The 23146-nt window shown below is 25.4% G+C and overlaps 1 protein-coding gene across 2 annotated transcripts in view; it reads left to right on the forward strand.

Annotated features, from left to right (window-relative positions):
• The window catches only part of LOC129618566 (lachesin), a 156518-nt gene that overhangs the window by 61927 nt on the left and 71445 nt on the right, over positions 1 to 23146 (forward strand). For both annotated transcript variants that reach the window (XM_055533385.1, XM_055533384.1), the window contains exon 4: positions 22146 to 22362. In XM_055533385.1, coding sequence (XP_055389360.1) covers positions 22146 to 22362 — 217 coding nt within the window. The remainder of the gene's footprint in view (positions 1 to 22145; positions 22363 to 23146) is intronic.

A 23146-nucleotide genomic window follows, 5' to 3' on the forward strand; every position in this document is an offset into this window, starting at 1 on the left:
TGACAACATGGTATTTGTCTCTAGTTTTTTACTCTTCTAGCATTTTGAAAAATCTTTCAGTTTCGAAAGTATGAGGTGCCGGAAATTAACTTTTTTTAAAATGGTAGTATGGTAGTAACTTAAATAGGGGTTGGTGAATTATTAGTTTCTAAAAGCTAATAAAATTTCAGACTACTAAAATTTCTGGTCTAGATGGAAAATAATATCAAAAATTTGGAAAATATCGGGTTCCAGACAACGTTAATTTTAACGGCCATTTTATCATTCTAATTTCCGACTACGCGTCATAATATTTTTTTAATTCTGGGTTTCCTGAGTTAAAAAAATATTTGTAGTTTCATTACAATAAATAGTCGAAAAATTGCATTTTTGAATTTTTAGAAGCTATAACTTTCAGAAGGAGGGAGCAGGAAACGTAGTGAAATTTCTAGTGAAATACGTTTCTAATAGAGGGAAGTAGAAGTTTTATAGAAAGACACACGAACGAACAGATGGGGTGAAATAAGTGTGAACACTATTTTACAATTTTGTGTTTCAGAAAAGTGCTAGAAAGAAGAACACATCAAGTATTCAATATTAAAGAAAAAATAAAACGTACAACCATAAAGAGAAATCCAATTGAAAATGCCTTAAAGAATTCCAAAAAAAGTTTGTAAATTTTTTTTTTTTTTTTGGTATTTTTTGAATTTTTGGTTTTTTTTAAATTTTTAAATCCTTTTACTTTTTTTCTTCTTCTTTATTCTTCTTCTTCTTGTACATACATATATTATTCTTTATCTTTGCGTTAACTGCCTTGGGATAGTAATTCCACTATCAAAATTGAAGTGAAAGATATCAAAAAGAGTTACAAAAAAAATGGAAACAAGAATAAATAAAAATAAAAGTTATTTTTCTTTTTAACTTAAAATTTACAATTATTTTGACGATAGGATGAGAAAGAAGTATGAATTTCGACTTTATATTCTTTCAAGGAATGAAAGGATTTTAACAGAAATAACAAAATACGAAATGGCAAAAAAAAAAATATATTAAAGGACGAATGAATTTTACCAAAATGAATAACAGAAATTTTTCATTTCCCCACAAAATTTTATGCCATTCCTAAAGTATATTTCTTACTTCACTAAATTGTACTACATGGGGTGAAACAAATCTACTCTAAAGAATTGTTGTACTTTTTTCTTTTTAATTTGCATAAAAACTTAAATTTCATACTGGTTTGGTTTTGTGGGTGGTAAAGAGAAATTTTTGTGTAAATTTTTTAAGGTTAAAAAAATTTTTTAACTTGGTTTTTTGCGTTTCGAAATTCCTTTTGTAAAACATAGTAGTCATTTTTGCAGTTATTATGGTTTTTTGCATTTTTTTCTTGCTTTGCAAAAAAATATTTTTTTTTCTCTCTGACTCCTACAAGTTTTTGTGGCTATAAATGGATTTTAACTGGATTTTGTCGTATAGCTAGCTTAACATTTTCATTTTCATTTGAAGATAAATTATAATAAATGATAAAAATCAGAATGGATAAAAGGATATTTTTGTTAACAAAATGGTTTTTTAAAATGTCATGGTGTTTTTAAAACAAGAATTTAATTTTTATTAGTTTGATTGAATGAAAGCGATTCTTTTGTGGTTGTATTAGAAGATGGAGAGTGTGTATTTTGTTCGAATTTTTGAATATTTTTCAAGTAAGTTCTTGGATTGTTTCATATAGTTGAAGGGGAAATTATAATTTCCCTTTCTCTATTAATGATTAGCTCTTAATTTTATTTAATTTTAATGAAATTTTGGTTATTTGATTGTTACTTCAGTTCGTTTTAAGATCTAGTGTACTAGTTGATTTCTTTTTAGTCAAAAAATGTTAAAATTACTCTTGTTCTAACACTAAAATATTTTGCAAAATAAATAAGTTTTTGAATTATAAGGTTATATTAAGAGAAAACAGATGGTCACGGACTTTAAAGGGGTTTTTTTTCGAAACTAAAATAGAAATAATATTTTTTGTTTGTATTGGTTCATTACATATTTTGCCAACTTTATTTATCTCCTACTCACACAAATCATGTATGAATGCAAAAATATGAGACGAGCCATGCTTTCTTCAAAACATTCCAAAAAATAATTACTATATTTGGATTTCTATTCACAAAAACTAAAAGTTTAAACTGCAACGTAGTAAAGTAGAATTTTATATATACTAAAAATTACTACAATCATAGTTTCCTATTGCGTCTTAATTACAAAATTTCAAAGATTACTATTGAATTACATTTTAGTAAACTAATTTTAATTTTCAGCGTTCCGATTTTCTAATTTTCAAATTAAATTTATAAGCTAGCTAGCTACATCTACTTAAAATTTTACAAGAAAAGACGGTTATTTTCTTAAGGCATTATTTTACTCCTATTAATAATTTTACACAAGTTATGACTGAAAATTTTGAAAATCTCTATTTCCTTCTGTAAAAAATTATCTTAGGTTTAAATTCAAATAAACTTGGAACATGAATTTCCGAATTTTTCCTTAGAATTTTCAAAAAATCCATTGTTTTTGCGATTTTGTTATTTATTTTATTTAAAATAGCGAAGGATCTCGGGTTCAAGACTCGCTCATTATATTCAATATTATTACAGCTTAATATACAATGCTTATAAGAAATAAAAAAAATTAGTAAACAACTTTCATATATTCGTATTACTCGATATTAAAAACACTACACATATCAATAACCTTAAATATTTAATATAAAGGAAAAAAACTAGGGCGGACTAGTCACCTACCTAGTTAAAAACTCTGTGACGCAGTTTAATTCATGCATTAGCCCTGTGCTCCTCCAATGAGCGAACAAAAGAAAAAAAAAATTTAAAAATTTTTTTAATTATTAAAAATTGCTTTATATATTTTAAATTATAAAAAACTGAAAATAAGAAATTTCCAATTAAGAATTTATATTCGATTTAAATTAAGGAATCTGAAATGAAGGATAATTTCTAAATTTTCGAATTAAATCAAAATTTCTAAAAATATACGTATTGGTAAATAAAAAAATTAATGAAAAAATCTTTTTAATTTTAAAGTTAATTTCAAATATTTTCTATATTTCATATATATAGGTCTCTTATTTACATATATAAAAAATTTTTAACTTCAAAAACAAATTTTCCTCAAGGACAAACTAAATTTTAATTTTATTTATTTGTTTTACATAAAATTCTCATACCATAAATGAAAACCATAATAGCATACACACATTTACATCAACATTAAATACCTAAACATAGACGCACATACAAATAAAATTATATATTGTTTATCAAAACAGAAAAAAAAAATATTAAATTGAAAATCATTTTCTTATAGTACAAAATTCATCATGAAATTTTTATATTAATAAAAAAATATTGAATCCTTATACTTTGACTTATTTTATTATCGTCATCGTCTTCGTCATTTTCATCATCATTATTATCGTTAAATTATGTAAATAAAGTAATTTGGATTTTTAAATTTTTCTTAAAAGTAGAAAATAAAAAAAAATTTTTTTTTTAATATTGGACCGACATACATAAAAATTGGAGTGGCAAACATGAAAAAAAAAATAAAAAAAATTAAATCCATTTATAACATTTTAGATTCCCCTTGTGCTGCTTTGACTTTTATATATTATGGATTTTTTACATGGTTTTTCATGGATAGAGAGCATAGCTAGTTCTTGAACGCGATTTTATATTCTATTTTTTCTGTTTTGCTCTTTTCTTTTGTATAAAAATGTACATGAATTTTAACCACCTTAAAGGGACAACTTGATTTATATCCTTGGCATATATTTACTCCAACTCCATTTAATTTTAACTTATCATTTTTGTTTTTCTTATTTTGTTTTACTTGTTTTTTTTTTTGTATTTAGAAAAGAGTAGAAAAAGTGAAGTAGATGCAGATCGTTTAACATTAAGACAGGGTCCAATGTTTTTTTTTTTTGGTTTTTTGATATAGAATTCTTAAATTTTTCATTGAAAATAATTTTTAAGGTGTTTTTTTTATTATTATTATTATTATTTTTTAATAAGAAGTTGTACGAGAATAATTTTATAGATATTAAGTATGAAGTTTCAATAATAGTTTTAGAAAATTTTAGTAATTTGGTATATTGTAATTATTTGAGGGTTTCAGATTCTTTCAATATTGAAAATTAAAATTAAAGTTCGATACGAAGATTCGACACAAAAACCTAAAAAAAAAAATTATAATTTTTAGAATTTGCGTACAGAAGTTAGCTTCATTACCGCGACAGAAATTGTACATGAAATAAAAGAAAAGCTTGAGTTTATATTGGAGTATAGGCATATGGGATGTCGTTGTGGGAGCCACAATTACAGTCGCAATTAGTATATGTAACTAGTTAGAGGTGGTATCTTAACTGAGGTGGTACTTTAAGTATTTTGTCTAAAATACTAAGTATCATGTGCTCTCTAGCACAATTCTTAATATTTAAAAAAAACTTTCAACTTTTATATTTGAAGATCACCTCGATTCTTAAAATAATTTCTCTTTGGAAATGCTGCCAAACTTGTTTTCATGTTGTTACTATGAATTGATATCCTTTTAAAAACTTAAAAATTCAAATTTGAATACAAAATTTCTAACATGATTTAAAAGATTGAGTTTCCAAATAAAATTTGAAGGGTCAAGATACCGGCATGTACAAATAAAACAAAATAATTAATTTAAAATTTTTTCATCTTATATTTAAGAATATTTTCAATTTTTCTAAATAAATAGACTTTTTAGTGTGACATTTTAAAAAGATGAAAGTCAAATTTCCAAAGAAAAATATAAGAATAGTACACTTATTCCCATAACATTATACAAGAGACGGTAACTAATTTACATAATAATTTTAATAATATAGACAAAAATTTTTTTTTTATATAAAAGAAAGGTGCGAGTGAAATTTTTTTTGACATTTTATGAAAATAGTCTTTTCAATCATTCCTTGTTTATTTTAAATTTTCTGTCTAAAATAATTTTATTTGTATTTTTTTCTGTGCTTCTTCTTCTTCTTCTTCTTGTTCTGATAGCTATATGGGACGTGCCTTATCAAGACGAAGAAAATAGAAGAATTTTAAAATATAAATTCTATCTATCTTTCTCTATGTATATGACGTGTATGTACGAGTATGTATATGAAGCTATCTATCACTCCTTTTATCCTTCTTTTGCCTTTCTATAATATGTCTTTTTCTTTTGAATATACAAAACATAAGCATATATATATTAACTTGTATATTATGAAAAAAACGGAGACATAATTTGAATATTAAGTTTTTCCAGTGACATATGGGTTCCCGTCAAATGTAAACGTGAGATTGAAGTATTTTTTTTTTCTTGTTTTTTTTTTTTTTTGGATAAAAATCTAAATAAATTTTCTTTCTCTACGGCTATGATATTATTGTTGTTATTATTTGTTGTTGTTTTTTTTTGTTTACTGTTTGGTATGCTCTTTTTACTGTCGTTATTGTTATTTTTATACTGTTGATTATTGTTGCTCTCTTTTTTTTTTGTTTCGTTTTCTGTTCTTTATATAGTTCAGTTTATTTAACAGTAGAATTACATTATGTTTTTTTTTTGAGTATGAATTTCAGTTATGTTCATTTACATGTACCTTTAACAGTTGTACCTACTCATAGCAGTAATCAAGTACAATATTATATAATCACATAGATAAGAATAATATTAATTCAACTTTATATAGAAATATATAAGAGAGATTTTAAAAAAAAAATTAAAAGTGAATTGTGAATACTATTACAATATCATTACCAAGATTTAAAAGTATTTTTAACCTCTTACAATACTCTTATGCTTCCTCTCTCTGGGTCAACTTAATCAACTATATAGCTACTGTCATATTATTTGTATACTTAAATTATAAATGTAAAAATGCTAGACTGATATTAGAATGAGTTTATATAGACATATAGGGGTACTTTTCAATTTTTAAAGAGAAAATCAACTGGATTTCTTTAATATTATGTTTTTGAGCATACCAGCAAAAATTACCCACAAACAAATAAATGAAAATTATGTAACAACAAAAAAAGGCATGAGAATTTTTTATGATAAGATTTTTTTTTCTTGTTTTTATTCAATTTTCAATGTGTACAAATAGAAAAATGTGACAGAAATTGATATAACGGAGTACTTCATAATCATCATAAAAATATAATCTCATAGGAAAATATGAGTAAATAAACAACGTAAAAAGCAAACAACATAAAAATAATAAACAATGACAATAACATGGCATGACTATGTAAGAGTAAGTAGAATGAGTGTATATAAAATATAAAAAATCAAACTGCAGAATAGAATAAAAATGTCGTAAGTTAAATGATTGGACAATGATATAACAATATAGACAAGTATATAGCCATATGAAATAAACAGAAGGATTAGAGAGGAAAGAGAAGGCGTATAGGATATCTTGGGCATATTGTACTTTTTATTTCGAATCTAACTTGTACACATAAAATGAATGGTATTGTTCTCATATCAAATAACGAAATATTCAAGCCTGTAGATAAATTTAATTATAAATGCACTCTTGTAACTGAGTTAAGGTTAAACTAAAATGAATGGGACGAGCTAAATTAAATTAATGAACTAAATTGGATTTCAGAAATTTAATATTATTCGAAAATAAGAATTTTACATTTCTGTCAGTTTTCTAGTAGTAATTTGATGTGATTAATATTGTTCTTGTACATATTTAGCGTACCGCGATGCAGTAACGTAGATTCCACCAGATTTGAGAACTTAGATCTCACAATGTTGGAGCCACACCAGATGTAACATATAAATAATTCTAGATAAAACATTAAGGATGAGGGAAGGGAGACCTTTTTATCAAAGGCTGATGATTGACATTTAAAAATATTTCAAATAATTGGTTAACTTGTTTGAATCACAAAAGGATATCAATATTGTTCGATCACTTTGTTTTTCCTCCCGGAGACCGAGGCCCTTCTCACGTCGATCCATAGAATCTTTTGTGATTTCCATCCCCATTTACATTAGGTCTACACCTAGGCCTCTGACAAATCGCAGTATGGCAACCACATCAAGGTGCGAGATCTATCCAACCAATTTTCAAATAGTTTTGAAAATAAATTAATTTTAAGGAAGCGCTATTATTCAACTTAAGCATTTCTGAAAGAGAATCAAATACTAGGTACTAAAGAAGAATTAATTACAAAATATCAAAAATTAAAATTTTAAACTATAATTAGAGCAAAACATTTAAAGTAAAAGAAATATTTTTCTAAACTAAAATTTAATATTGTTTGTTAACCAATTTAATAAAAACTTTTCAATCTTTACGAAACGAAAGAAAATTACCTGAATTCAATGTTGAACTTTTAATCATGTAGAAAAAAAAATTTAACTTCCTCCTCTCTAATAAAAAAACAAAATCATATCAATTTTTCGTTTATATAGAAAATTCGATTTATCATCAAAACTATCATGAAATTTTGAATAAATATTTAGAAAAAAAAAAATTATGGAGAAAAATAAATTCAAGAAACATGAAAAGCCACCGAAGCTATACACAAGAATTTTGAAAAATGATCTGAACATTAATATCAACAACAACAAAAAAAATGTTATTTTTTTCTAAGTTCACTTCCCTTTTTCTGCTCCTTTTTCCTCTTTTCCCCTTTCTTCCTCCTTTCCTCTAACAATATTCACTTTTTCTCTTAAATGTTATTTTTCACTTTACCTTCCATTTCTATTTCACTTTTTTTCTGCACTATTTTACTAAAGACTAAAACAACATTTTTTTTTATATAGAAAAAATAATAAAATAACGGTATTTATATTATCCTTTTAGCTATTTTACATCTCTTTTTTTTTTCGTTTTATTTTCTTCTCCTTTACTACTCTACTGACTGTTCTTTTTTTCTCGCTCTTTTGTTTTCATTTCTTGTTCTGATGAAGATTAAAGACTTTTTATGTAAATAAATGATAATCGAATTGCAGAAAAATAGAAAGAGATAGCAAACATTGGCGGATTAATAAAGCATTTTACACAAAAACCAAAAAAAAAAACACAAAATAAACAAAAAAAAATTTAAAAGTCCTTTTTCATTCGCATTCTCGTATCACGAATATTCCAACTAGCTACTCGTTCTATTATAATAAAAAAAGGTTACAACTCTTAACATTTGAGAAGACATATTAGAATTTAATTGTTCGATGAATGTATTTTGTCAACTTGAATTAGGTTTTTAAAAGGATATTTAAAATGGCAATTTAAACATTTCAAAAAACAAAAAAAAAAACTAATAAAATAAAATTTTTTTTAAAAATAATATAGGAGGACTTTACGAAGTCGAAGACCCCAAAAACAAAAGTCAAATGAAAAAAATAAAATAACAAAAGAAAAACAATACCTACAACGACCGTAACAGTTTTTCATGTTATTCTTATTTTATGAACAAGGAGTAGAAGGAGAAAGTAAAGAGTAGCGAATCAGTATAGAGTGTAAAGAGTATGAGAGTAGAGTGAGTAGTGCTGATAGTGTTTTTTTTTTTCGTTTTGCATTTCTGTATCTAAAAATAAATTGTTTTGTACAAAATTTTATTCTTCTCTCTTTTTTTTTATATTAAAATGCTTCCGGACGTTTTAAAATCGTAAAGTTATACAAGAACAACAAAAAAAAACCATATTGAATTTTTAAAGTCCTTTATTATTGTATGTAGTCTGTAAGAGTATACAAAATAATCATTTATATAAAAGTTGGACTTATGTGTGTGTGTAAGTATGTAAAATATTATGTGTAAAAACATTCAAGGATATCACATTACTTTGAGTTGTTTTGTTATTGTTGTTGTTGCTATTGTTTTTATTTAAAAATTATTTTAGTAATTTTTTTTCTCTGTATTTTCTTTATTGTTTTTTTGTTGCTCGGAAAAAGGTAAATATAGGTGAAAATAAGAAAGGACATTAATCTTCCTTAATGTTAGTATAAAAAGTAAAACAAGACAAAAGAGAGAAACAAAAAAAAGAGTAAAACAAGAGATAAAAAATAAAAATTAAATTCGAGAGATCATTTAAAACTGTGGTTCATTACTCTTTTTGTTTCTATTTTGCTCTTTTGTATTATAATTGTTATCCCTGTCGGTTTTACTATCTATGTGACTACTATATATAAACAAGTTATGTATTTTTATTATTATTGTTGTTGTTTTGTTAATAAGAATTACTTTTCTGTATAGAATATTAAAACTGATAAATTTAAATTTAAAAGTAGTTTTTGGCAATTTGTTGAAACTTGTTCAAACTGTCAACTTATATTTTTAATGTAATCTATTTGTTTTTGTTTTTTTTTTTTAGTTTATTTGGAAGGAATTAATATTGTAAGTTAAAAATAAATTAGGATTTAGTAGTAGTAAAAACGAGAATATTAGTGAGGAAATCTAATTTTCTTCTTAGTGTATTCAAGAATATGCATACATAGGAACAACTATTTCTTGTTTACTTATTTTAAATTATATGAGAATATGTTGGCCATTCCGCCTAAAAACTAGTTCTTTATGCGTTTCGGGACTCTAATTCTCCCCGCATTTGATTACTAATAATTTCAATGAAATGCAAAAATTTTGCATATTTTCAGGGGCATATATTTTTAGACTTATAATTTTAAAAATATTTGACAAACGGTACGTGTGACATGAAAATTTTGTATGACCAAGCTGTAAAGGATATCGTAGCGTATCGAAAAAACAAAAAAAAAAAAAAATGAATATATTTTTAAAAATTTTTAATTTTCTAATTCAAAATTTCATTTTTAAACAGATATTTCTCGAAAACTGTAAGTCTGAGGTCAAACATCAATTATATACCATTATGTAAATCTCTTGATTGAGAAAAGAAAGATGTGAACAACCATTTTGCCCTATATTTAAGCGTTTTGAGGCTATTATGAATATTTGTCAGACAAAAATTTTTTTAGTTTTCTTTAACTCTGTAAAACTGCTCCAAAAAGGCCTAGTTCTCACCCCTCCACAAAAACATGTTTTTCCTTAAAAACTCCAGTAAATCACCCTCGGAAGCATCGGTATCAGGGACCTTACAATTTTTTTAAATTTTCGTATTCGCAGGGAATGGTAGTATCATACAAATTGATTAATGCTACTTCCTTACCAGTTTTTGAATACGAAAATCGAAATATATAGTCAGGCCTCAGTTATATAGTACCCAGACCATTCCGTATAACAGATTATTGGTTTGGGTATAACTCGCATAAGCATATTACATAACAATAATATTTTGTAACACCCACCCCCAAAAATATGCAAAATTTTATTTATAAATTTAAATTACGTAACAAAAATTCAAATTTATAAATAAGCGTTCTGTGTTACATTTTACTTCCCATGTTTACTGTTATCGCGAAAGCGACAAAACTTTTCACAAAACAGAAAATATTACAAAAATTTTAATTTATTTTTTTTATTATGGTTTTTGTTTTTTTGTATTATTGTTACCACAATTGCGGTAAAACTTATTGTGGAAAGAAGTAGAGGTTATTTTTTAACTTAATTTCACTAAATGTTTACATAATTCACACGTATTTTATATTTAAATAATGTGGGATTATAAAAGAACAAAAAAACAGAAAAAAAAGACAAAATACACATAAACAATAAAAATTGTGGTTTTACAAGGATGGTTATGGAAATTTTTATTATTTTCTTCTTTTTTTTTGTTACAAAACAAATCAACTTTTTCATTTTTTATTTCGTTATTTTTCTTATGATTGTGTTTTTGTTTTTTGTTGTTTTTGTTATTTTTTCTTGTTGATTGATGAGCATAATTAACATTATGAGATAATTTTTTTTTGGCTAGACGAAGATACTTAAGTTAAGCTTTCATTCATTACAAAATATAAATACATATACAAAAACAAAATAAGACAGACAAAAGAATAACAAAAAAAAAAAGGAAAAAATTTTAATTTTTTAAAGAGTCCTTAAACGTTTAACTTTTTGTTCTTCTTATTTTACTTTGTTGGTATAAAAATTTTTGTAATTCTAATTTGTAATGGGGACATAATTTAATTTTTTTTTTTTAAATAATAATCGACTTAATGAATTATGAAGAGACTTTTTGAAATTTTATAATAAAATTATATTAAGTAGAGAGAAGATTGTTTTGTTTTTTTTTTGGTTTGGGAGAGAATGAGTTTATGATTTATGAATTTTTAGTACAAAAAATTTTTCTTGAAAAGTTTTTTTGTTCTTTTATAATTTTCTATTATTTTGATAAATTTATGACAAAATTTTTTGAATTATGGCATTATAAATAAAATTTTACTTAAAAGATATTAAAGAATTGCAAGGAATTTATTTAGTTTAAAGGATAATATTTTGTTTATTACGAATTGAGTAATTGCAAATTATAAAGAATTTATTAGAAAAATGAAAACATGAAGAATTTTAATGAAGAACTAGAAAATATTGCAACTATACAAGTTTTGGTGGGAACTATAACTTGTCATGACGCTGCATTGAAAATGTAAATGCTGGTGAGTTCCGAGCAGGTATTCGTTAGTAATTTAGCTTATTCGAAACTGGTTTGTTGTTGGTTTAAATAAGACCGTATCGCAAACTTAAAATTACTAATTTAATTTTCAATTTTAACCGTTAAATTGACCTTCAAGATTATATTAAGTTGATTCCAATAGATTCTATTCATATACAAAACCGCATAAATATGCTTTTATGAAATTTCTGAAGAGTTACAGTGTTGTTCATGTATCCAGTTAAGTTTACCCAGTGAGTTACATAAGAATTATAAATTAATTCTAAGTCTCCAAAAGTTTATTTATAATATTTGGAGAATTTTAAGATATAAGATCAAAAGTTACCCATCTAATAATTAATTATTTACTTACTAAAAAAAAACTTTTATGAACCGAAATTGCCATTATTATTTCAGTTTATTTTTATGTTAAAAACACGTTCCACTTACAATATTTTACATTATATTCATAGTTCCACTTCAGCTTCAACTTCAACATTTCCAATTCCTCTTCTCTTCCAATGTTGAGTTCCAAAATGTTATTATTTTAAATAAAATTTAATATAAATGCAAAAATATTTCCTTCTTGCAGGATTTGTTTTTTAATCCCTCTAAAAATACTCACCCTATGTGTAAATTTCAGCCTATGTGTTAATATTTAAAAAAAAATCTAAAAAAAAACGGAAAGAGAAATTTACTCGATTATCATTGTTAAGAAAATAAATTTAAATTTAAAACAAATTTTTGAATTATAAAAGTTTTTTTTTTGAATTAGAATGTTAAACTCTTGAACTATTACAGCACATAATAACATAACATTAATAATTTTCTCTACATATTTTGTAGCATATGAAAATTTCATTATCGCCTCCCAAAGCCTTTCAAAACAAAATTCAGTATAAAAAATATCGAGAGAAGAGAATGAAATTGATTTAAATGTAAAATAAAAAATTGAGTGGAGAGAGGTGATTGTAATGGTGGCGGTGGTGGTACCATACAAAAACTATAAAATCAATTTATAACTTTTTTTTAAATTTACTGTTCGCAACACAACAATACACCACAATACTACAATGATGCATTCGATTCGAAATGCATTGAGATTTTCAGAAGAAAAATGTATGTAATGAGAAAATTTAAAGAGTTAAGAGGAAAAAAATTTAAATCTGAATTTCTCTCTTCTCTCTACTACCTGTATATACTTAGGCATCATATGTTGATAATGGTTTTTCATTTTTGTTTTCAACACTTTTATATTGAGAAAAAAAAAGAATTCATGTAAAATATTAGAGAAGTTCAACTTACGTTCGAATTTTTTTATTTGCTGATTTTAATTTTTCACGCTTTTATTATTCTTGAAAACAAAATTTCTTTCTTTATTAAATTTTTATATGAAAAAATTCTTTATTTCGAAAATTTTTCACTTTTATATTTTATTGAATATTTTGAATTTTTATATGTTCGAACGGTATACTAAATTTGTCTTAACGTTTGTAACGCTAAGAAATAACGGTCTTAGATGTAATTCAAGTCTATGTTTTTGATCAGCGTCGAATTTTGAGTCAATTTAGCTTTGTCTGCCCGTTTATCCGGCCGTCCATCCGTCCGTCCCAACGATAACTAAAAAATAATTGAACTAAGTTCACCAAATTTTCAGAAATGATTTATAATAGTAAATGCCAAAATCCTATTTAAATTGCACATCATTGGGGTACTGATTCGGGTTGCTGCCATTCAACTTCAAAATTTATTTTGCTATATTTCAGAAACTATAAAAGCTGTGATGTTTAAATTTCACACAAGTGAATATAATTAGTAGGGCCAATCTGCTTGATAAAAGTAGTTGAAAGTGCTAAGCTCTTTCTTGTAGCAGCCATACAACTTCAATAGTAGTTTGGCCATATCTTAGTAAATATTGAAAACACAGTACTGAAATTTTGCACAAATTAATATGATAATACGGCAACTTAAAGTCATAGTCTCTCTCATAGTCATATTAATTCGCACATAGGATAACAAATTCGTACGGGTATCACAGAGTTGACACGGTCAACTCTATTTTTTCTCGTTTTTTTTTTGTTATCTATTGACACAAAAACATTTTTTACCAAAAAAAATTTTGTGCATTTTTTATATTTTCTTTCATATTAACTTGGAGATTATATGTTCGAAAAATGGAAGTAGATTAAGGAAATGGAGGTAAAGGAATAGTTTCTACTTTGAAAAATTTTATCTTAATTTATGTGTGATCCTGGAATATTATAATTTGGTAACGAAAACTGAAGAAAAGAGAATTTAAAAGTTTTAATTTTCGAATTAATGTAATTCCAACTTAATAATTTAAAGGACATACGTTATATATATAATTAAATTATCTGGCATAATATTATGGACTAAATTTATATTATAGCCCTTCACGTTTAACATTTATTGCTGGTACCGCAGAGTCCAATATATCTATGTTTCAAAGATAATATATCAACAGTCGTTTGGTAATAAATATATTGATATTATATATAACTCGTATATGAATGTCAGATCTGTAGTTTTACGTTAAGTTAATACTACTACTACTATTACTGCCACTGCTACCTTGACCTTAAGTTAATACCACTTCTATTAGAACTGCCACTACTACTACTGCTACTACTACTACTACTGTTACTAATTCTAATTCTAATACTAATACTAATACTACTACTAATACTACTATATTACTGCTATTACTACTACTATTAATACCAATACTATTACTACTACTACTACTACTATTTAGTTGGTTTCAAAAAGTTCATTTGAAATGAATGCATTTAAGTCAACTTTTTGCAAAATCCTTCCTAAAAATCACAAAAACTTTAACACTTTTGTATTTTAAATTTCAAATACGCTCTTTGTACGCATATAATAATGCTTTTGTTTAAAACAAAGTTGTATGCCTTCTTACACACATAATTTAATTTTGTGTATTGTCATTATAAAATCTCAACATCTTTGACATGAATTCTATTTTAAGAAAAACAAAATAAATTTTTTAAAGTTCAAAAAAAAAAAAAATCGGAGAAAAAAGAAGAGAACTTCAAAACTTTCGAAAACTTCTTACTTTCTATATTTAAGTTGTGTAGATAAAAAAAAATATAATAATGCAATATTTTGTTTCTCACAATACCAAATTTTCCAAATTTTAATAATAACATACTTGTATCTAACATATATATGATTTTCCATATTATTGTATTTTACAGTAGCAATAACACCTCTTCAAAATGTATGGAACATGAAAAAATTGTTATTATGGTTGTACTTTAAGAACCTGTTCAATACAATTTGCATCATTTTCTATTTTTAACACATTTCACTGCGTGAAAACGTTCTTATTAGTTTCGCTTCATCCGTACCTTCATTCGTTACAGTATAAAAGAGTTTACAAAATATCACACTACTTCAGATAGAAAGCGGAAATTTAATTTATAAATGGGCCTCTACCAGAAACATTTTTTCTATAAAAGAAAATATTAACCTATTTTCTCACCCCCATTTACTCACTCCCATAATTTCACACCCATTTTCTCACTCTTATTTACCTTTTTTTCGAGACAGGGGTTTGTTTTTCTAGATTGTAGGTTGCAGAAGACCGAAATTTTAGTTGCTTATATAAGATTATTTTTTTCACTTTTATTCGCTCCCAAAGTTCCCCCTAAATATATGCAATAAATTTTTCATCCTAAATATATGCAATAATTTGATACGATATTGACTAAAGTAATATTTAAATAGCTAGTTAGTAAATAATTTTTTTAAAAGTTCATAGGAAAAGCACTGCTTTACAACCCATTTTGATGGTTCCGAATTTATTTTACTTGCTTCTCAACTTCCTTTAATAATTTTTGTTTTCTTTTTTATTAAAATTTTGAAGATTTCTATATATACAAATATAAATCGTGTGTATTGATTTGGCAAAAAAGGACTCACTAGAATTTTGTAAGAATTTTTAAAATAAAAAAAAAATACAACAAAAGTAAAAAGGATGCATAAAAATAAAAACTTGTTATATAAAAATACAAAGTGTAAGAACATTCACCGGAAATGAAATTATACCGCTGTTGTCGTCATTTCAAGTGTATCAAGGTGTATCGATATAAATGGAAATTTAGTCGAGCAGAAGCAGAAGCAGAAGAAGAAGAGAAAAATCAAAGGTGTTTTGTAATTTTTTTTTGCTGTTTCTCATTTTTTTCTCTTTTTTTTTTATTTAGAATCATTTTTCTTTGTGCTATTTTCCATTTAATGTTATTATAAATTTTGGCATTGGAAAAATTATTTCTTTCGAACAAAATACAGTAGAAAAAAAAAGAAAAAAATTGTATACAAAAATTCTTTTCTACTTCAACTGACTTTCAAAGATTTTTTTTTATCCTTTTTGTTATTTTATCTATTTATTTCATTCTTAAGGATAAATTAAAATTAGTATTGAAAAAGGAAAAAGTGAAAAAAATTAAATGCAAGTGTAGCATGTCTGAGCATTTTTCAAATTTTTCCTTGTGCTTGTCCTTAAATCGATATTTTTAAATTTAATGAAACAAAAAGAAAATTAAGAGAAAAATTTTGATTTAATCCTTGAAAAAAAATAAAAATAAATAATTGGTTTAAGTAGGTTATAAGTACAATAATGTTGATCCTTATTTTCCTTTTAATGGGAATCAAAATTTTTTTTAAGGAATTTAAAATTCAAACGGTTGATATTTTTTCGATGAATTCTGTGTGAATTTTAAACTCACTCATTAAAATTTTTTAAATGTTTTATAATTACTTGCATTCTCTCTTTGTAACTCAGAATTAAACTTAAGTTTTCAAATTCAGAAATTTCACGGAAATTTCTTAATATGAACATAGAATTATGATTTTCCTTTAGATCTCGTTAATTTTCGCTATAGAAATGAATGAAAATTAAATTTTCTGCGAAAGCTATAAATTCTTTCAATGCTTGTCCTAGGAAAAGTGTCTATTGAAATACAATAATTTACAGTCCTGTTTCTTGTTTTTTGCCCCATATTATGGAAGCCTTTGCTTTACTAACTGATCATATTGCTATCAATAGATCAGTTACTACGAGTACCAAAAGCTAGCTGCTCAAGGAATATTTTAAAATATCTGATATACTAGATACTCGTGTATCAAATGTATTTTGAATATCAAGAAAAATTATACAAGACCAATTTATTGTGTTATTTACTTGATATCACAATATCTCCTTAAAAATTTAATATCACCCAAAAAAAATATTAATAAAATCCTCTTAAATTTTCTTCAGTATACAAAATAAGCCTTTAATAAATTTTATATATATTGATTAATAATAAAAACTAAAAGAAAGTCTTAAAAGTTTTTCATCCTATTCTCTCAAATACAAAAACTTTTATATTGCATCTAAATATTATGGTATCTAATTTATTTATAAGGTCGTCATAAATTCTCAATTTATTTATGGTTTTCTTTTTTTTTTCTTTTCTTTGAAATTATTTACTCATTTCCTGTTAACTGTTAATTAATATATTCATGATATTTATTAAAGTCTTCTTGAGGCTTATTCCATTTTATATGCGATTATATTTTTTTATCATTCCCCACATTAATTTTTACCATCAACACTATGTTATTCGTTAACTGTTCAAATTTCTCTTACTCTCTTACTATATCCTTCTGTCTTTGTTTATATTTTAGTTTTCAATTTTACGATATGGTTCAGTACAGTTTTAGTTAAACAATTGATATTTCTCTGTACTCTTCGATTTTTTTTTCTCTATAATTTGTTATTTTTTATTTTTCTGCATAATTAAATTCGTATCACGTTTTTGAAATAAAACTGATGACATGCGAGACAAAAGTGAGCAAATGAAAAAGAAAAATAGTCGAAATGAATAAGGAAATAGTTAAGGGGGAGACAAAAATAAAAAAAAAACAAAGAAATTTTTACACCACGATTTCGATGTATTTTTCCATCTCATTCCCTATGCTCAACAATTTCTTATCTAAACCATATTCTTTCTTTGATTAAATTCTCTTCCTTATAACTGTACGAGTTTTTTTTTATTATTATATTTGTTTATATAAAGGGTGTCCAGGACCTAACGGTAATTTCGAAGTTGGATGATACAATTGTTCCAGGTGAATAAAAATTTAAAACGAAATTTTCCTATTTCTGCCCTTTTTCACCAGTAATCAGTGCTCAAAATTCGGCTTCCTGAAATAAAAAGTTTCGGTTTTTGTTTTTAATGTTTTAAGAACAGATTTTTGTTTATTAGGCATGTCATTCATGAAATTTTTTCCTAATATCCGTGTCAAAATGGGGCTTGCAATATCGGCTCTCACGTCTCATAAAAACTAATAGGTCAGTCACGTCCTGTGTAAAAAACTGTAACGTTGTAAATTGTAAATTTTTTAAAAATTTTAATTTTGCACGTAAATAAAGCATGTAATTTTACTTTCGAATGAATACACCAAGTCAGCTTTACTTTTCGCACATACCCACCAAGTTACAAGCAGAAATGTAAAAGTTTAGGAGTTTTTAGAAAGACCAGCCATAAGGCCTCATAACTTCAGAAGAACGACGAAAAAAGGAAAATGCTTCTTAATATTTTTTTGTATAGATTCCATTCTAGCATACTGTATCGGGAGCTTTATCGAGTTTCGAACACCCTGTGTAGTTATTATTACTAACAGCTTCTTTTCATCATTGAAAACAACAATATAAAATAAAAGTGCAAATGAAAAATTTTCTTTTTTTTTTTTTGTTGAAATTCTCTAAGACAAGACTAGACTTTAAAGTGTTAATTTTCACATATCATATCCACTAGTTGACATGTTTTGTGTATTTCATATGTGCTCAAAATATTTTATGATATGCGAGAGAAAATGAGAAAGAAAAAGGGCAAGAGAAGTAAAATTGGATTTCAAAATAAAATCAAAAGATTTTTCATAATATTTTGATGATTTTTAACACATTTTCGAAAAAAATTTTAAAATTTAAAAAAGAAAATGTAAATATAAAAGAAAAATATTTCAAATATTATTTTAAGAATTGATATCGGAAAATTATAATTGAGAAAGAGATTTTTTTTTTAGGAAATTGTGAGTTTTTTTTATTAAAATATTATTCATTGAATATGTCTTTGTTTTATATTTGCCGTTATGTTCTTTAAAAATTAAATTATTTCCGAAACAGTTCTTGTATGTGTCGAATAATGATAGAATTCAGATCAATAAAAATGTTGTATTGGGAGTGCAATTGTTTGAAAACTAAAAGAAATATTGGGAATCGCTTTTTTTGATAATTGATTCGGACTAATTTTCTTTTAAAATTTTCAAATTAGAATGTTAAGTTCCTATTGAATTAATTCTTCATTTGTCATTAATTGAAAATTCTTGCAGGACAAGTCGAAATGGGATATTTGTTCTTTAATTTTTGGTGATGCTAACGAATTAAAAGCTACAGTAATGGCTTACAGTTTTTAAGTGATGAAAGAGTTAAAATCAGATAAAATTTATCAAAAGAATACGTTCTTTGATCTCATCTTTGTAAATTATCTGCAATTTATTTTATTTGATATTTTTAACACATATTGCAATTTAAACTTACATTTTCCTCATATGTCTTCCTTATTTTTATTTTGATTTTTTATTCATTTCTCATTCTTCATAAAAATCAAAATGAAAGAAAAATTGAACATATCATACCAGCTACAAAAAAAAGTAAATTTCAAGGAAATGCTCAACATTTATTTTCAGAAAACAAAATCAAAACAAACCTTGTAACGAAGTCAATATGTGTATGAAAATTTCAGAAAATTCATTAGAAGAAAACAATAAAAACAAAAAACATAATAAAATGGATAACGGAGAGAAAGGATGGAACAATAATCATCTATGTCCGCATAAGAAATGTTTTGGTTTATTTAATTTCAAAAAATTTTATAATATTCCCGGTCATACAAGAGAGCAGACAATCGGCAAAAAATTGAGAAGAATTGAATAATTTTTGCTATATAATAGAGAATTTTTTCAATATACAGAATTTTAATTGCCCCTATAAGTAGGCAATTTTTTTGTTAATTTTCAAAAAGTGTTAATCCATAGTGCAATATAGAATTAAATTTTCTTAAAAGTCAATAAATTACTAGTATTTTGATTTGGTTCATGTTGTAAACATGTTTTGGTTGGATTCACTGCATTTCTTTGCATTTGTTCCCATATCATTTCATATGAAAGAATTATTTGATGTTACAGAATCAGAAGTAGGATACTCTTGGGCATCTCGAAAAAGTTTACATACAGAAACATTTTGGCAATTAATTTTGAATTTTAACAAATTTGAGAAAATTACGAAATTTTTTTGCTCACAGTTTTATTGTTCATACATGTTATCACACATGAATCATATTATTGTTGAGTACTTTTACTCTCTGCAACATTATTATAAATACTCTTATAATGTTAAAAATGTTTTCGAGTTCCATATGTTTTCACCTAATAAAAAATTTAAAAATATCTACATATGTGTACTGCAAATAAATTGAAATTTCTATCATAGTTTTATTATTTTTCTTTATTGTTGTTTTATTTTAAGGGAAAAAATTGTTTTAATGCAGTAACTCATGATTTACTTTTTTCGAAAATTTCTTTTATTTGTTTTAGAAGAAGAGAAGTCCGTATAATTTTGTACATAAATTAGTGTGATGTTAAAAATATATTGTCCTCAATGTGAAATTTAAGGAAGAAAAAAGACTAAAAATTTCATTTTGAATTTGAAAGAGAGAGAAGCTAGAGCATAGATAACAGACGCAAGCTAAATTTAAATTGAATTTATTTAATCCATTTTTAAGTTGTTAACTTCTTAAGTATATACGATTATATTAAAAGTTGCAAGGCTATTCTAGAAATTCAAGACTATTATGCATGTGGAACAACAAAACAAAAATACAAAATTAAATTTAATATCGGCTGAAGTTTAAAATATTTAAAAAGAAAAGTTCAATGGCCCTATTCACTTTCAAGTAAGACTATATGAAATTATAAATAATATTGACCATAACGAAATTACAATATTGTTCCATGAATTTGCAATTATTAATTATTCAAATTAAAATGTCGAAGAATTTATTGATTTAATGTACAAGTACCTCATTGAGATTGCAGTTGAATACGCAACAAACGAAATCATATGCCTCCCAAAAACAACTACATGTACTCATCCCAGTATCATGACGATAATTTCAGTTGGTTAACTTGGCATTTGCAGCAGGTCCACCACACCCCAATTAGCACAAATATGCGGTTTTGCGCTATCAGTACCCTGTGATCATCAGGTCAACATTGAGCCGGATCCTCCACCAATGGCCATAGCCGTATGCTCCACCAATGGCCAGTATCCTGTGTAGATTGCCATTATGCAGACAATGTCCCTCCAAGACATCGCCAAAGTCCACCCGACTTGCTATCGACACACAATAAATAATCCCTATATGTATTCGTTTTCAGTGTGTTGATGGGAACAAGAACCCGTTTCGCCACGGAAATGTCTATGGCTGAGCCACACTTAACCAACTCATCTGCCCGTTCATTTCCCTCTATATTATGATGACCCGGGACCTAAAGCAGTGCTACACTATGGCGAGAGCACATCCCCGTCAGTTCATCTTTGGGGACACCCTAACCGATTTTAGAATCAGAATCCCCGCCTGGTTGTCAAGCACTTCGCATTTAATTTCAAATATTTTAGCCTTTTGCTATTTTTATTTCAATGTAGATAATCAAGATTTTTGAAGAAATCCGAACATAAATTGTAACCATGTCTACGGTTTTCTCTATTACAATAAGGATATAAAATTGCTAAACTAAAAGGTCATTGAGCTATTTAAATATTTATTCAAATTATCCTTAATTTTTTTTTTAGTTTCTATTTTTTCCACCTGTCCAATTTTTTATTGTTCACTTTCTAGTCTAATAACTTATAAAAAAGTTTAAAAAAAAAAACCAATTTCTCCACTACTATTTATTCACTCACTCACAATGTTGTTCTCACATAGAGAGAAAAAACGCAAAAACAAAAATAAATATTCAAAAACGTTTTCATTTTTTATGTCTTACCAAATTGCCATTATATTTTTTGTTTTAAAAATTCTCTTTCTTTTTCTTTTCTATTTTTTTAATCTATAATCATTTTTCTTATTTCTATAAGGATTTCATATTATTCGTGTATGCAGACAGGTAACTTCAGCTCTCATTCTTTTCAATAGAAAAACATAAAGATTTTCTGTATATAAAAAATTTTATGTCCTGTTGCCAAAGAATAAAGAAAATAAGAAGGAAAAATGCATTAGTTTTGAAAAAAAAAGGAAGATTTACAATATTTTTTTTCTCTCTTACACTCTTGTGATTTATTTAATTTTTTCTTTATTTTGGAATATACACACTTATTAAAATATTATTTATGGTTTTATGAATTTTATTTAAATATAAATTTAAAATGAATAAATAATTTATTTTTTTATTTATTTTTGTGTTTGTTATTTTAGGTAGCGTGGATGCATTTTGAACAATCAGCAATATTAACAGTACATAATCATGTCATCACTAGAAATCCAAGAATTAGTGTAACACATGATAAACATGATAGACATCGGACATGGTATTTACATATAAATAATGTACAACAAGAGGATAAAGGACGTTATATGTGCCAAATAAATACGGTATCAGCTAAAACACAATTTGGTTATTTAGAAGTTGTTGGTAAGTTTATCAACTTTTTCATTTATTTTCTTGAATAAATTTTAATAATGAAATAAGAATTTTTGAAATTTCTCATAAATATTATATGGGAAACAAATGTAAAATTGTAAATCTTCTTACACGTTCGGTTGTAAAAATATTCATTACATAGTTAGGATGATTAATATCTTGGAATGGATTTCGGTTTTGTGTTGGGTCCTTTTTGAAATCTTAAAAATATGAAAAATGTGTAAATTTTTAATGAATTTTAAAAAAAATTGTGTTGCAATTCTATAAATAGTAAAAAGTTTTGTGAACCCAATTTTATATTTAATTTTTGAATATGATTAAGAATTAAATTTTTGAATGAATGTGATATAACAATAGGATTTAAATGCATAAAAGATTATATGGGATTTGCGAGCATTATAAATAAAAAATAACACTCCATTTGGGTGACGGTATTTTAAAGGACAGAATTTAAATGATTCTAATTAAAATTAAAACAATGATTTTTGAAAATCAAGAATACCGCAATATTATGATGAATTTAAGGCTAATTGATTACAAAAATTCTATTATGCTCTTATAGAAAATTGAAATTCTTCTGAAGAAATGAAAACTGCCAGAATCTTGTCGGTTATTTATGGGCTAGTTATTACAAGCTGTTAAAATTTTAATTGAAATTTTAAGTGTTTCAGTTTTAATATTGTTAAAGAGAAAAATCGTACCGTTAAATTCTTTCGCCGTATTTAATTATAGTTTGTGCATTTTGCATCACAAGCAGCTTCAAGTAGTTTTTCTA

Source organism: Condylostylus longicornis, unplaced genomic scaffold (genome assembly GCF_029603195.1).
Source record: "Condylostylus longicornis isolate FDR11 unplaced genomic scaffold, ASM2960319v2 ptg000009l, whole genome shotgun sequence".
In the NCBI taxonomy this organism is placed as follows: Eukaryota; Metazoa; Arthropoda; class Insecta; order Diptera; family Dolichopodidae; genus Condylostylus; species Condylostylus longicornis.